Genomic DNA, 16,403 nt, shown 5'->3' with positions numbered 1-16,403 from the left:
GCTATTTGCCCACAGGGGAGTTTACCAAGACCACAAAGGCATTTCCCACAGCCAGTTCACACCTGCAGCCACAGCCCACCTGCAGGGGATGGTATGTTTGGAAATATTCCCCTACAGGTTGATTTCCCTTTCCAGAACACAAGTATTTGCAGCTTGTTCCAAAGGCAGACACAAACTAAGAGCTCTGTCTTGCCCTTGTTAATTAAGGCACAAGTTAATGGCATCATCACCCCTGTTCCTCTCCACAGCCCCAGGACAGCCACACCACGGAGCTCTGGCTGTTGTGGTGATGATCCCTGGGAAATGGCACTGCTTGTCCCTCAGGCAGCTGCCTAAACACAGGCCACGTATTTATTTCTGCTGCCATCCACCTATCTGTCCAGTTATCTTCTTTTGTTTCATATGTTTAATTTTAAACCTAACGTCAAAACTCTGCGTATAAAATGAAATACATTTTGTTTAAAATACTCTGGGCAATTTTTATAGAACATCCTTTTGAAAAAAAAAAAAGTGCAGAGATCAATTTTTTTAAGTCCATCCCGCAGGCACCATCATTTAATTATGAGTGAGACATAAATTATGCATTTACACATTGTTGCATTTTCTATAAAATGGTGTGGAGATTTTTTTTTGTAGTTTTTGGAACTCTCTCTTTCTTCCTGCAGGCACTTTGGAGGAAAAAAAAAAACTGCCGAAGGCTATACATTGATGAAAAAATTAGCATTTATCAGTATAACACCATTATGAGACCAGCATGGCACTAACATACACAAAATCTAAATCTATTTTTCTGCTTAGACTTAGGAAAACCTGAAAGACTGTGATCTCACCAGGCAGAAAATGTCTCCTTGCAGTAGAAGCACTGAAAGTAATTGGGCAGAAGCAAATAATTTGCATATAATTGAAGAAGACATAATAAAAAAACCAGCCCAGCAAATGGATGAGCCAGCACCAAAAGGCCATTCATTACCTGCACTGAGTTCAACCGGCAGTATCCGTTCAAGGGAAACCTGATAACGTGGGTTGGGTCCTGGTTCCAGCCTGCGTTTACAGAGTTGCACATGACATCCCCAGTCTCTGGGAAGATCTCTTCTATTAAAGCCTTCTCCCCACTCAATGCAATTCTCTCCCCCAGATCTGGAGTCACTCTTACAACCAAGCAGTCACAAGGCTGGAAATGTTTCCTTTGTTCTTTCTCTTGTTTCCATCGCTCAAGTTCCTTAATCATTGGCTGCAGCTGGTAATACTTTGCTTCTTCATATAAAAGATTAAAGTCCTGGGAGGAAGAAAAAAGAAAAGAGAGGGAGAGAGAGAAACTAGAAATGCTTATAGTTCTCTTTTAAAAACGAGTATTGTTCCTGTTTGACCTACTTAGGCTTATGTACTGTCAGCAAGAGCGCAAAGGCAACAGGTATCCACATATCTTCATCTTACACCTACACAGAAAACCACATGGTGTTAGTGTTGAATCTATTTGAGCTGACCATGAAGTTCCCATTGCACTGAATTATCCTTTCATTTATTATCCCACAAGCTCAATGCCAGGAGGCTTTAGTCTTGGATTAAGAAATCAAAATAGCTGGTTGCAATAAACAAAGCCTACTGATGTAAGAGAAGATGTTCCAAGCCCTAATCTTCAGTCTTGGCCTCAGATATTTCTGATCTTACAACAGATCTCAGGCTTCGCTGTCGCCTCTCACACATGTTACGAGATGGAGATGTCAGTTCAGCTTCACTTCTCACCTGTCTTTGCTGAGGCTGAAATTCAGCTGCAGCAGCTCAGCTGCTCCCTGCATTTCATGACTATTCATGTATTTAAAGCATACTTTGGAGCCTGGTAAATTATATGGAGGGAGTGACCATCCTGCTGGCTGGGAGCTCAGCTGTGCACTCCAATAGCTTAAAAGAAGCTGTTCTTTCCTGCCATTTGTCCATCACCTCACTTTGGCTTTGGGCAATTCAAATTCCCAATTTGATCCAGTTCCCAGTTCAGTGATTGAGATATCTGCTGCACATCCTCATCAGGTGCACATCCTTTCATCAGGTTTCTGACACATCTTTCCACCTCAGCCATGTGAGAGTACATGGAGGCAAAGGGTGTCAGCCCCCCCCAACTCAAGGAGGCAGCAGTGCCCACCAGGCCAAGCCTGAGAAGAAGGAGAAGGAGACACCCCCTCACTGAGCACTCTGCTTACAGTGGCCACACCACCTCCTTCAGCCTCCTGAGGGGAAGAGGAGCAAAAAGAGCACGGCACCAGCAAAGACCTGCTGTTTGCTTTCCTGGCTCTTGCACCTCTTTAAAGATGCAAATGCTGCACCCCAGGTAAGACAGTACCTGACTTTTGTGGAGTATGCTGGAACACCTGGAACAAAGGCTGGTTCTACACCAGCGAAATGAAACAAAAAAATCACAAGAGTGAAATGACTGGAATCATTTGGACTGGAAAGAATGGCATGACAAGGAATAATCAAGAAATGGGCACTCAAATTCCATGAAAAATAATGGGTGTGCTGCTGCCCAGGGACTCAGGGAAGAGAGGGAATCAAGTGAACACGCAGCACAAAAAGGTGCGACTCTTCAGAGTGGTTTGGAATTAACCTGTAAAATCTGCTGCTGCAGGGTATTACTGAACCAAAGCAGTTAGCTCTGTTCAAATTTGGCACCACAGACCCACCACCGTTAGCTGAGGTGCTCCCTCACCCCAGGGCTGCCTGCAGCCTGGAGACGTATGAATATTCACAGTGACAGCGGCAAGGTTATCACCTTACAAAAGGGACATCCAATGCTTTACATCTCTTTGATGTCTGTTAAGGCTGGGACAATGCACACACTGCTAAGGGAGGGGAAAAAAAGACCGGAGCAGAGAGGAAGAGGGATAAGAGCAAGTGGGAAGAAATGAGGGCAACAAACACACTCACGGAACACAGCTTGAAGATGAAAAACAACAGGAAGATTAAAGAAGAAATCGTACAGAAGGCATGCTGCAAACAACCAGAGTTGGGAACAGGCCAGGCAAAGAGCCGGGCACTGGCTGCACTACCTTCTCTCAGGTAAGAGAGCATCAGCCCCAAAGCCTGGTCCCCTGATGGAAGGTATTCTCACCCTTCCCCAAAACCAGTACTCTCTGCTGAACCATTGCTGCTTTTCTCTGTCAACCAGTGAAGTTCCCCAGTTACTGAGCAGGGGATCAGTTTAAACCTACAGGGGTTAGTGGCCTAAATTAAAAAATACCCTGTCCCAAATTTCCTGAAATCTTCATGCTGGACACTGAATCAGCACAGTCCACCACCCAACCATGTTCACTACAGAGGTGTGTGCAGTGCCCTACCAAACATTCACTTGGCATCTGCTGGTGCCACGGAGCTCTTTTTCAAACAAAGGAAAACATGCAATGCTAAGGAAAAATGAAATGCTGTAGAGGGAACAGGAGCACCCAGTGCTTACTGAAGGCAATGGAAAGTCATCCACTGTTTTCAGTGGGTCCTGAAAAACTAGTTTTAGAATATCTGGGTTCATGGCCACTATAAAATAAGGTATTATTTTTAAGGGCAATCAAGCGAATATGTGCTAAGAAAATTCCACAGTAAAACCCAGAAGAGATGGTACAGTGACAGAAAAAGCAGTCCTTCATTTCTGGAAGCAGAGAGCAGTGCTCCTGAGGCTGGATGCAAAGCCCATTACATTCACGAGAGGCTCTGGCTGCCTTCACTGGGCTTTGCACTAGCCTGACAGTATCCTGAATCACAGGAGTTCGATGGGCTGCACCCCCAGGCCAAAACAGTACTGCCACAAAACAAACAAAACCAGGATCACACCACCCCGACCTCCCCCACAGCCAGCTCTTAGCCCACTGCATGGAATGCAGCTCCTTAGTGACTCCTGCTAGTCATCATTTGCCCTAAAATAAACAGGATAAATTTTATATTCTCATTTCATTTTGTAAGAAGACAACCTGCTTTCAAATGAAACAGTTCTTCCACTACTGTTCCCAGAATGACACAGCCACACTTGAGGTGGCTGTGTGGAAATCTGGGCTGTGCTGGAGCATCACATGCTCTGTAGGACAAGGTGACCTGGTCATAACTGCCTGGGTTAAGCTAAGGTGTTTGGGTTAGTTCTAATAAAAGACTCTCATCCCATGTCTATTCCACACTTGGACTGAGCACCTGAAAGATGGGTCTGTAATGGACACTGGGAACTGAGGTGTGCTGGTGCCAAGGGGCAAAGTGCACGTTCAGCCTTAGGGAGTCTGGGCACCTCTTGTCAGGCAGGGGCAATAAAAGGAATTTGTTGTGCTGCAACAAGTAGAGGGGATAAAAAGGGTTTTCTGTAGGCAAGAGAAATTCACTGCTGTCCACTAGTGACAGTGCTGGGAAGGGACACCTTGTGTGACCCCCCACTCCACGTGCTGCCCACGGCACAGCCGGGCACCACCAGCACAGCCCGACCCGCTCTGCTCCTCTATGGGCTGTGTGGCCTTTCTGCACTCAGGGACTGGGGCATCCCAAAGGAATCTGGCAGTGCTTTTAGGCAGGGAAGAGGATTTCCCCAAACCAGGAACAAAGAATGAGTGGCTCCCAGCATGGGGGTGCAGTTCTCCAAAGCCTGTGCTTGGGCAGGGTCCCACACTCAACGCACCTCCAAGCCCACGGTCTTTCCCTTCAGGTTTTAGACATTGTTTGGAGAGCTGTGTGTCTGTGACAGGACTGGAAGCGATGCCCAGCTCTGGACTATCTGCACTGAATGCTCAGGATGCCCAGGTAATACTGGCATAGGTAGGTCCACCCTTGCACTGTAGATATAAAATCCTACATGATGATTTGGATTTGCAAAAGTTTAGTAAGAAATATGAAGTAGAAGAGTTCAACCCACAAGGGACCTTGCCAGGACGATGCTACAGGAACTGCAAGAAAACATTTCCATGCTGTTAGTTTTGATGAGTTACCAAAGGCAGATGTAGATATGAATCTTCCTGGACCTATCCAAAAGGCACATTTCCCTGAACCAGGCACAGGAGTAGCTACAGTGGCAAAGTGCTCAGGGGTTCATTGAGACTCAGCCTCAGAGCAGCCTGGCACAGCTTCTGGGATACTGCACATGGATACTGCACCCTCTGTCCACAGGGGCTCCAGCCCTGGTGCCAGTGCAGTGTTGCTGAGCAGCATCCACAGCAGATTTTGTACAGTATCCAGGAGTTCCTTGTCCTGCAGGACTAATGCCTCTTCCACTTCTTCTAAGGATTACTTCCCTACCTTCCCAGCTTCTTAACAGCAGTGTACCTTGTGGCAGCACAGCTCAGAGTCAAGCACTGTCTGTGAGAGCTAAAGGAGCTGCTTCTCTTTAGCTGAGGAAAACCACTTTACTCCGAAGATGATTCCCACTGCCAGTAATGGTCCCTGCTCACAAGCAGGGTGCTCTTGGCTAGACTGAATGGGGAGATAGTACAGCCTCTAATTTTTCTGTAAAGTACCATAAAAAGCATTCATAACTACCATGAGCTTCAACTTCTTGTGGTTGTTGTAGGAACTAGCGGGGAAGTTCTGCCAGCTCACCTGCAAAAGGGAGCAGAGAGGCAGGTGGGATGCACACAGCCTTCCTCCATCCACATCTGGCCAACACTCAGATCTCATGGCAAAGGTAAACAGATCTTTCAAAGATGCAGCCTTTTGCCTTTCAAAAAAATAACTTTCTGCTTATTGTTGGACAGAAAAGTCTTTTTTTCTGGTGGATTTCACATTGGCTAAATTCTGCAGTCACCTCTGACAAGGATGGCATCTTCCTGGGGAGGAGCTGGGAGGTGTGACCTCAAGGCTGGTTGTGCTGCTGTTCTGATGTCAGTGCAGTGGGTCAGTACAGATCTGCCAACTACAAGCAGAGATACCCAACAGAAACTGAGACACCGTGTCTCCCGTGACCCTGATGCTGCTCTCTCAGTACCAAAGATATCTTGTATTTTTTTGTACCTAACGTTGACTCCTGAACAGGCTGAAATGGCTCTTTCTGCCTATTTTTCACTTGTTATTCTTTATTACATGAAACAACAAACTGTCATTCTGACTCAACGTTTCTTTTATATTTTTAGTGCTGTGAAGATCTGACTCCTGGCTACGAGAGAAAGTTGCTCACTTCTGTGATGACAACTGCATCATTTGCTAAGGTCAGTCTGAGAAGACTTAAAATTAGATGAAAGCACACTAATTTTGTAACTGTATTAAAAAAATTAGTGGTGGCCTTGTCATTCTGGTGACCTCTGTAATCCATATAAAACTCAGATGTCCTGTGCATTTGTGCTCCTCCCCTCTTTCAGATGGAGTAACTATATACACATTGCCTATGTCTATTTTTGTTTGATGCTCTCTGAGCAGGGAGTGAGTCTCAAACAAGGAGGTACAATGGGTCCTGGTTCTGCATGAAGTGAGGGAGACACGTGCTGCTCATAAACGTCCCGGGGAAACACCTCTGATGGCAGGGTGGAGATCAGGGCAGAGAATATTTGGGCACCAGAGGAGGAGCAGTTCCTGTGCCAGCCACCCCCTAACCCAGCAGTGTGGCAGACCCAGGGGGTGCTGGCTCCATGCTCTGCTCCAGGACGTTGTGGTCCCACACACAGGACACTGAGCGGTGCAGGAGGAGGGAGTGCAAGGGGCTGCTCACCATCACCTCGCTTGGCTGCAGAGCAGAACTCAGCCAAACCACTCACAGTAATTCCTCAACACACTTCATGTGGCTTAAAATCCCCCAAACCCAGGAAAACTGTATGAACTATAAGAGAGCTGCTTGCAGCAGGAAGACCTGGGAGACACTTTCAAGTTCTGTCTGAGTAGCAGTTGGAAGTGTAATTAATATTCACTGTAAACACACCACTCAGACTTGATAATAAAGAATCACTAGCCTCAGAACACATACCCCACTTTTCCTGCATTTCAGTGTTAACTTAGTCTGAAAACAACACCGAAACAGCAAACACAATAACGCTGGTGCGGTACTAACATTCCAAACTTTCCAAAATAACCATCTGAGCAGCAATTCAAGTTGAAAAGCAACTTGGCTAAACCTTGAGGCTAATAAACTGCTTGATTAAATTAAGGGGTAAAAACTAATAAATATTCAAAACACTTGATAATGCTTTGTTTGACATAAAGAACATTTAATGCAAGTCTCACTGGAAAACCTGTCAGGTTTTATACCTTAAATAGAGTTTTGCATTTAGAAACACCGAGTGATTCCATTTGCTGCCTTTGATTATTGTCTTCTGTCACTTTAATCATGCTGGTAAAATTACACGATTTCTGTGAAGTCAAATCCGTTTACAATGCAGTTTTAATATAGCTTTACAGCGCATTCTTCTACGCATTTTTATTTAGTTACTCCCTACCTAGCAATGCTTTGCTTTGTTCTTGAGCCCTCATTAGCCTGGGGTTTGCTCTAAAACTCTCCCAGGGAGGAACTAAATAAAATACAGTTAACCCTATGCAAAGAGATGGTCTGGAACAACGGCCTGAGCCCGGGCACAGCGCCGGCTCTCCTGAGTCTCTCCCAGCCCTGCCAGAGGCTTGCTGTGCAGACAAGTCCTTGGCATCCACTGGCACTCTCTCCTCCAGGCTCTTGCCGAATCCCGCTGGATTTGTTGCAGAGCACCTCTGAAATCTGGATGCTGGTTGAGGCCATGATCAGCTTGAACTGCATCTCTTTTACCCTCTCTTCTCACACCTTCTTGTCCCACTAGATTGTCCACAACACTGCTGCTAAAGCATCTCTCTGGCACCTGTCCCACTTCTCCACCCCCCCCCCTTTACTTGATCCATCTTAGAACCCACAGGACTGCTCTGCTCTTTAGCTTCACTGCTACCCACGTGTCTCCTCTCACGTCTCTATGAAGAGCTTTCTCGCACCCACGGCTCAGTGCTCTCACCCTGTCTCACAGCACCCCAACCCCCAGGGCAGCCTCCCTGACCTGCCTGAAAGACCAGTGCTCAGGACACCCCTTTGGGGCTGGAGCTCCAAAACTGCCCACAAGTGCCAAACCTTCTTCCTGCCCCGTGATGAGACGTGTGCTCCCACCACAGAGCGCGTCCCCTCAGCACCAACTGCAGACCCTCCCATGATGGATCAAACATGATTATCCTCATAACTCAGGCAAGAACGGCTGAGGAGCAGTTGCAGCCTGAGGATCAACTGTACTCCAAAGCCTCCACCACCACCACAACTCTGGACTGACTCAGTCACAACTGGCCAAGTGATCCTGCCCACCCAACACAACAAAGTGAAATCGGGTTGCAGAGTGCAGGAGCTTTCTTTTCCAGCAATGCTCCGCTCCTCCAACCAAGCACACCCCCTTCTGCCATCCCAATTTATTCATCATTTCGTCCTGGAGTAAGTGCTTTTGTTTAATCTTGTCATCTACAGTTTGCACATTTTTGTCTTCCAATTTTCATACAAGAGGGTGTCAATGCTGGAAGTTTCGTAAGTGCGAAGCCAAACAAACAAGGCTGAGAGGAGAGCTTTTAAACAATCAGGGCCTGCAAAGCAACAACCAGCACCACTATTTCACAGAAAACATGCACTGCTCCTTAAAAAAACCCTCACTCCATTCCATCTCCCAAGAATATTTTGACATTCACAAACTGTGAACAGATTACTTCCTGAAGTCAAAGTATCTGCATTGGTTATATCTAACACAAATTCTTATGGGCTTGTTTAAGTGTGTTTCCTTTTTATACCAACAAGAAAAAGATTTATACAGTTCAAGTCCTCTAAGTATCAAATTTAAAACATTTCTTTCAGATTCAGAGCATTAAACCCTGGTAAGTGCTAGTTGCTGATGTTGTTTCTTAATTGTTGTTATACCCTGATAAATAAGCTAAAAATGTGAGAAAATACAATTAGTCTACAAAAACTGATTTAGCCATAAGCTTCATCGTTTAACTTTTTATGGTATCCATGACAACCATTGGTCCATTTATTAAATAACAGCATCCCTAGTGTAATACACAAGTACTAAAAATCCTAACAAATAAACAGCAACATTTAGTTAAATGTGTTTAGGTCAAGCACACAAACCAACTGGCACCAAAACAAATGACAGAATGGGAGGAAAAAATAGATTGCAGACTATAGCTTTCCTTACCTTAAAGTCATCTGGGAGCAGTAGTTTAGATGTCCTTAGGAAGCTTAATATATATCTGAAAATTTCTCCATCTCGATCAATGAAATAGTGTTGTTTTAAACTGTCCAAGACAATAGGCTCTGTGCCATTAAACAGACGACTTATTCTGAAAAAAAAAAGAAGAGAAAAAGAAATGGGCAAAAGAGACAAAATCTCATTACAGCCCCAGGGCTTAAGAACATCCAGCCAATTTAGGTGCATCAAATCAACGTGCATAAGGTAACACAGTATCTTAATTTGGTGACAAACAAGTGCACAGAGATGGATGCCCTGGGCATGTGTGTGCCCCCACATGCTCACACACGTGTGTGCACATGCAGACACACCAGCACAAGAGCCCTGCAGCTGCCCTGGCACCCAGCCCTCCTGCCCTCAACCAGGGCTGCCAGTGAGGCCCGTGACCCCAGCGAGAAAGTGCCCATGACACGCTCACCCCATGGCTGGCAGAGTGATTCTGGTGAGAACAGGAATCACTGGCTCCATCACACATCCCTGTTCACCACGTCCTAACACAGCAGCACCAAGAGGTTACTTGGAGATGAGCTTTTCCTCCAGCTTGGCTGCTGCTGGATGCAATGCCATGGGAGCCTTCCCGAGCTAGAGGGGAGGCTGCCCATGCACCCAGATGAGCTGTGTGGACCTGTCAGTGTCCATCCAACACAAAATGTTTTGACAAAACAGAAACCAATGGCCTGTGCAGCATGTACAGCACTGCCTGTGGGACCACACTGCCACCACCAGCAGTCCTGGGGATCAGAGCCTGGCAGCAGGAGAGCAAAGTGGCAAATCTTTTGTGAGCAAAGAAGAGGAAGTGACACCTGTGAGACGGAGAGATCAGCTGGTTACAGGACCAAAGGATCACTCCAGTTTTTTCCACGTCCTGAGGAGCGTGCTCCACAGAGAGCAAACCAGGCATCTGCCTGGCTGCCGCTCCTCCCGCCTCTCCCCTCCAAATGCCTGGCTTCTCTCACAACACTTTGTCTTCCCATGAGAAATAACCCAGCTGAATATATGTTCTTGAAAGGGAAATCGCAGGAGACAGACAGCAAAGACCTATTAAGTAATTGAGTCCATCTCTCTGACAGTGCAGCATTGTTCCCAACTGCAGAGTGTCTCGTCTTTCAAAGTCGAGCCTTAAATAATCCTGCCAGTGAGGGCTCCTCCATTTCCCAGAGAGACCATCCCGCAGCCGCCTGGATTTCACCATCGGGCCGCCCCTTCAAATGGGCCATGAAATCCCCCCACATCCCTCGCTGAGACCAGGGCACAGCTTTCCCCTGCCCTGGAAAACAAGCTTATCAAACCCTGCCCAAGGCCGTGTCCAGCACTGCTGATGAATGCTGCAGCCTTGCTGCCTCCCTCCTTCCAGCATCATCACCCCACCCCAGCTTTCTGGGGAGCGGATGGAAGTGACTCCAGTGCCCATCCCAGTGACGGGAAGGGGCAGGTTTGACTCCCCACCATCCTCTGCAGTGCTGGTGCTTCTGGCTGTGCCCTGCATCACTCGGTCTGGGTCCTCCCCATGCAACATGATGAGATGTGCTCTCCACAGCTGCACCTCTTCTAACTTCTCAATATACTTGCAAATTTAATTAATGTGCCATTTATATCTAACTAAACCGTGGAAATATTAAACAAAACTGAACTTAGTAAGTCTACACTGAATTTTGCTAGAAAACTCTTAAGCACAGTCCCCACCTTTCACTGCCTTCTCTAATGACTGTGTCAGTGTTCAGCTACTCTGAATTACTAGTGAGAGTAACCAAATGCTCCCCTAAAACCTAATTATTAACAGGTTTACTGCTTTCTCCAACCTCCAGCGTTTATATGGGATCAGAGAACACCGTCCAGTTCACGCGGCAACATTTAATTCATATAATCCCAAAGTTCAGTAAGACTAGTGAGTCACTGTTTTCTTTTTCATTGTTGTTTTAGGGCCATTTGCCTGAGACAGTTAAAGCTATTGCTTTGTACAGGGTTACATTTTATTCCAGGAACCAGACAGTTAATGCATTTCCTTGGACACACACATGAACCAGTGTGCTGTGCTGGGACAGACTGAAAGCAGAGGAAGCACTGGTAGCTTAAGGTTCAGTACACACATTTACTAAATCTGCCTGGCTATTGAAAGTTTTGAGGTCTGACACCTAAACAAGCTGGGCTGTGGCTGAGCCCTGGTCCCCCCTCTCTGTGGATCTGCAGAAGCTGCTGCTGGGCTCTGCACGCGCAAGGGGGAGGGTTTGCCAACAACGACAGGGTGCAGAGAAGACAGGGTACAAAGTTTTAATGGGCCACTCTTTAATGTAGTGAAGCATTTTTTTGGTAATGAAAACAAAACATGAATTTTGAGGCCTTTGTGGAGTGCCTTGAGCTGTATTTCTTCACCAGTGAAATTACTGCTGGGGAAAGAAACTCGCAGAGTGTTGAAAGACTTAACTGCCACCCCAAAAACAGAGTGATGAATAGTTTAAGGATTTATTTGACGTTTTAGGGGGCTGCCATGTTCCAAGAACCAACTCTGCTGCAGCATGTTGTAATGCTGCGTGTGGAAAGCACTCCTGCTTCTCCCTTCTCACCAGTACAAACCATACCTGGAACAGTCAATCAGAAAATGCAACACTGTGGGAGCACCAAGAGAACTCAAACAGCAGCTTCAAAAGGGGAGTTGGCTTGCCTGGGTTACTCATCATGTGTGAAGCTATGGAAAAGAGCACAGTGAGCTGGAGTAGCCTCACAAGCCCCACGGCGACCCCGAGCGCTCTGTGGATGGTCTGTGGTGGCCAGAATGAAAGGCTGCACACAGAACCATGGAAGCAAAATCCACCCAGGCCGTCAGACAGCCAGCAAGTGCAAGGGACAGGAATGGCTTTGCACTGTCCAAACTCATTGATGATTAGAAATAAGGTACTAGGCTGGCTGGTAGCCTCAGGAAGCTGCTCCTTCCAGTGCCATGAGTTAAAGTCGTGGGGGCTGGCTGCAGCTCAGATTGGGCAGAAGTCATCCCACAAATGGTTGTTTTTATGAGCTGTCATGGTGACCAGCACTGTACTGGTGGACAAACTAGGTAATGGTATTCTCAGGAGGCACTTGCTTATGGCACACAGGAATAGTACTTCCAGTGATGCTTGTGAAGAGGTGGGAGGCACAGGAAAACAAAGTCAAGGTGAATAGAGCTGCACTTGGATCCCACAGCAAAGGGTGAGTCTGAGCAATGAAGACTCCTTCAGCATTCCTATCTTTTTGCAAGAGACACTTCACTTTCTAGTTTAGAAACACTCTTAAAATTTGTGTCCAATACTTAACTTCCATACAGGGAAGAGACTGAGCCAGGATCAATTCTAGCAGTTGCAAGTCTAAGGATAGCAAGTGTGCCTTTCCATTGCCTCCACCTCCCCGGCCGGGTCCCGCCATGCTCACACCATCTGCCCCGTGCACAGATCCTCCCACCCGCCTGTTCTTCCTCCTCAGTTGCTCCTGCCCTCCTGGCACCGTGCTCTTCCCAACTGCCTGGACACTGGCAGTGCTCTGCTCTGCAGTGCTGCCCACCCTGACCCTCCCAGGGTCCCACCTGCATCACATCCCCACGGCGCAGAGCCAGCGGGGCTGGTGTCCAGCCCCCAGACTAGCTGGTCTCCCTGCCACCTCGAGCCCTGGCTGGATGCATTTCCCCACTTCTCCCAACATCCAGAACACAACCTGTTGATCCTATTTCTACTGTTTCTTTGTGCTTCTGTTGTTTCTGCTAAAGGCTTTTACATTTTCAATAATGTTTTGCCAAAACGCCGAGGGGCGAGTTTCCAGCTTTGTACCGATTTTACTATGATATTAAGATCTTCTTTTATTAGATTAAAAACAAACAACACAGCCAGCCAACCCACAAGGACAAGAGTGCCAGTAAATTCTTTTCTTAGTTTCTTGGGCAGAGAAAGAAGCTTAGTGCTGCCTGCAAGTACCTACAGACAGCTGCTGCTGCCCACCCCCCACAACCTTGGTGACCAGCTTTCCAGCTCCCTGCAGCACCTGTCGAGGTGGGAGCACAGAGGGGGCCCAAAGGGCAGTAACTTCAGCCCCTACAGCAGAGCTCATGACACACCATCTCTTTCTTAAACTCTCCCAACTCTATCTCAGGAGCAGCCAGGGCTTTTGGCACCCACTGCTCCATCTGGAACACCCTTGGTCTTCCCAGCACCATCCCTGAGCACAGCCATGGCTCTGCACGTCACACACTGCTGTCAGCAAGTTTAAGGGCCCTCTGGGACAGGAAAATTTTTGGGGTGGAGTGAGTTACTTTCTGGTTTGGGGCCAGTTTAGCCATTTTCTTGACAGCTTGATTTTGAACAGAAAACAGAAGTTCTTTCTTAATAAATCTGGTTCCAGAGGTCTTAAGAGGAGCACCCAGTATTGCAGGACCTGTGGGACAACAAGCAACTGGGGCTGTGGCAAGCACCATGAGACTGCTCTGTCCCCAAGTCCCTCTGCTGGGGGGGCACTGTGGTCCTGTAGTGCCCCACACACTGGCCCAGCCAGCGCAGCAACACTATGGAAGTAGAGCTCTCTATCACAATATTGCACTAAAAGTATTAATTTAAGTAATTATGTGATTAATATTTAACTGTTCAGTGATATTTCTGTCATTCATAATTTAGTTGTTTACATTTATTAAAAATTGATTTTGTAGACACTTTTTCTGCTCAATGTCAAATCAGCAGGGAGTGAACATTTCAGCAAACTGTCATTAAAACCTGTCTCTTAATTTTATGGGAGGAGAAGTGAAGAAGAGAGAAATGCCTGTCTGTGGGTCCTACAAGAGTGTGGGTCTGTGCTGCCCTCGCTGCCCCGCGCTGTACCTGCCTCCTGTGTGCCCTCCTGCTCCCCCACAAACACACAGCACAGCCAACGCAGCTCTGCAGCTCTCCCTGTGCCTCACACTGCTGCCAGCTGGGCTTGGCTGCTGGGCCTGGCTGTGGAGCTGGAGGAGGAGGTGATGGTTGTGGGAAATGCCACAGAGAGGAAGAAGGGGGTTGTTTAGAGGCAGGACACTGAGCATGACCTGACACTGCCCCGCGGGACACGTTAACAAAGCTCCCAGGTGTGTGAGCAGAGTCCAGTCACTGCTGCTGAGCATAAACAGTGCTGCTTATCTCTTAAATATTTGCTCAAGGTGGGTAGGATACTGTTATCTGCTTGGAAGAGAAAAAATGCCATGAATTGGAGCAGAGGTGCTTGAGAGGCCTTACAGCATGTCTGGCACTGCTGGTTGCATAGCTGTGTCTATCAGAAGTCTGCTGCTTGTCCCATCACAGGGAAGGAACTGCTGGGAAAGAACAGTGGAGAGCCTCTGAAGTGGCTGTGCCCTGCCCACCACGGTGTGCCAGGAGCCAGCTCTCTGCTGGCACTGCCACATCCAGCCCACAGCAGCACAGGCTGGGTGGGCAGTGGACAGTGCTGCCAGACCTGCCCAGCAGCGTTTTTCCTATTTCCATTATTTCTATAAAACTGATTGGGTTTGTGCACGAGTTCTGAGCAAAGCAAACCCTAATGGGGAGAGCACCTGCAGCTGCTTTCCCCAGGGAGATACATTAAAACACCCAGCCTGCCTGAAAAGCAGGCAGGGCTGGCCAGAGAATAGAGGTAACCCAGCAAATGGGTGTCTTCTGCCTTCTGGCCTGACAGTAGGTGTGAGAGAGAGGTGTTGAAGCATTGTCTCTGCTCCCTCACGCCCTGCACAGTGAGCAACCTGGCTGAAGGTTGCATCTGGCTGCACTAGGTTTTCTGATCTGCCTCAGTTTAAAACTTCAACTGTAATTAGTGTGACAGTCCATAAAGAAAGCTCTGTTGTATGGTTATACCACAGTCTCCCACCCTGCTGTCTGAGCAGCCCTTCTCCAGCTGAGGGAAGCAAGCACTGGGGAGGCACTGGCTGTAGTGTGGGTCCTCACAACCTGGCTGCCCTATGCTGCAGAAACCCTGAGAGGCTTCACCCTTACAGCTCTGCCATGGTTTCCACTTTAATCAAAGATAACATCTTGATCACCTCAGATTGCTTCAGGAGTATGCCTGGCTTGGAGGGTGTTTGGGCTGGGGAGAATTTTGTTTTAAGCATCTTTTAAATCTTTTATTTGTACAGCGATGGGGCAAATTGTGCGTGTGTGAGAGTCTGAGTCTCAATCTCACAGTGTAAACTGCTGCTCTGCAAACTATGAAATCCTAGCAGCCTGAAGGCACAGAGGGGTGCCCCAAAAGGGGTTTCTGGCAAAAGTAAGCCCAGATCAGGTAGTGGCCTCCAGTCCCAAGAGGAGTGCAGGGTCCAGCCTGCAGTGTTAGGCAGGGCACTGCTCTGCACGTGCTCGAGCTGCCTGACCACCAGCTCCTTCTCCCAGCACTCCAGCCAGGCAGCCTCAGGCACCCCTGTCCTACAGGCACTGCCAGGCCCTGTACAGGGCTGTCAATCCTGATGGCACCAGTGAGCCACCACAGGTGCCCGGGTACAAAACTGACCTGTGAGAACCAGAGACACTAAAGCCTGTGACCCCCAAATGGCCCTCTCAATTTTTAACAAAGAGCACAGTCCAATCTCAGCAGAAGGGTGGAGGAGGTAACTCACTGATAACATGTTCGTCCATCTCCAATTCCTACAACCTCCTGTTCCTGCCTTCAAGTGCTGATCCTGGAATGCCATAGGAGTTTTTTGAACCATATGCTCACTTTGCCGTGCTTTTCAAGGATATTACACTCATTAACTATTAAGCACCTGAAGGAACTGCAGGATCTATTACCTAGATGTAATACTTCATATTTTGCTGTTCAGGCTAGAGAGAGTCTATATAGTATCAACATGTGTTTTTAAAAGTCAATAATCCATAAGGAACATGATAATCTACCATGCAGAATAATTTTTAGGGAATTCCGAAAGGATTTATTTTCTTCTTTTTGTAACATCACTAAAAAGCAAAATTAGGTATGTAATGGATTTTGTAGTTAAAATAAAGGCATGGACAATTGTGTTTTCTGATCTCTGTTACTATCAATTAAAGTCCACTGAAGCAACAGGTAATAAAATCCACTGAAGCAGAAATTACCTACTATTTTTGAAATACCACAAAGCATTCATGGTAAGGATGAGAGATGCCTGTTGTTAATAACCTATCTCCACACTTAAGACACTTTGACAGACGATATATTTGATACATAATTTCCTGGAAATATATGTGTATTCCTATTTTGATACATTACAGT

The 16,403-nt window shown here is 47.1% G+C and overlaps 1 protein-coding gene and 1 long non-coding RNA gene across 2 annotated transcripts in view; one reads left to right on the top strand and one right to left on the bottom strand.

Moving 5' to 3' along the window:
- Window positions 1-16,403, bottom strand: part of KCTD15 (potassium channel tetramerization domain containing 15) — a 42,181-nt gene that overhangs the window by 9,068 nt on the left and 16,710 nt on the right. Inside the window, exons 3-4 of the mRNA XM_008929255.3 lie at window positions 9,129-9,273; window positions 971-1,276 (exon numbers count right to left, since the gene is read on the bottom strand). Coding sequence (XP_008927503.1) covers window positions 971-1,276; window positions 9,129-9,273 — 451 coding nt within the window. The remainder of the gene's footprint in view (window positions 1-970; window positions 1,277-9,128; window positions 9,274-16,403) is intronic.
- On the top strand, window positions 2,622-6,194 carry LOC108642027. Its single transcript, XR_001922410.1, has 3 exons — window positions 2,622-3,051; window positions 4,667-4,761; window positions 6,084-6,194. It is a non-coding gene; the product is annotated as an uncharacterized LOC108642027 (long non-coding RNA).

This window comes from Manacus vitellinus, unplaced genomic scaffold, assembly GCF_001715985.3.
Source record: "Manacus vitellinus isolate BGI_N305 unplaced genomic scaffold, ASM171598v3 scaffold_10_pilon, whole genome shotgun sequence".
In the NCBI taxonomy this organism is placed as follows: Eukaryota; Metazoa; Chordata; class Aves; order Passeriformes; family Pipridae; genus Manacus; species Manacus vitellinus.
The sequence above is the reverse complement of the archived record's forward strand: the minus strand, read 5'-3'. Positions and strand labels throughout refer to the sequence as shown.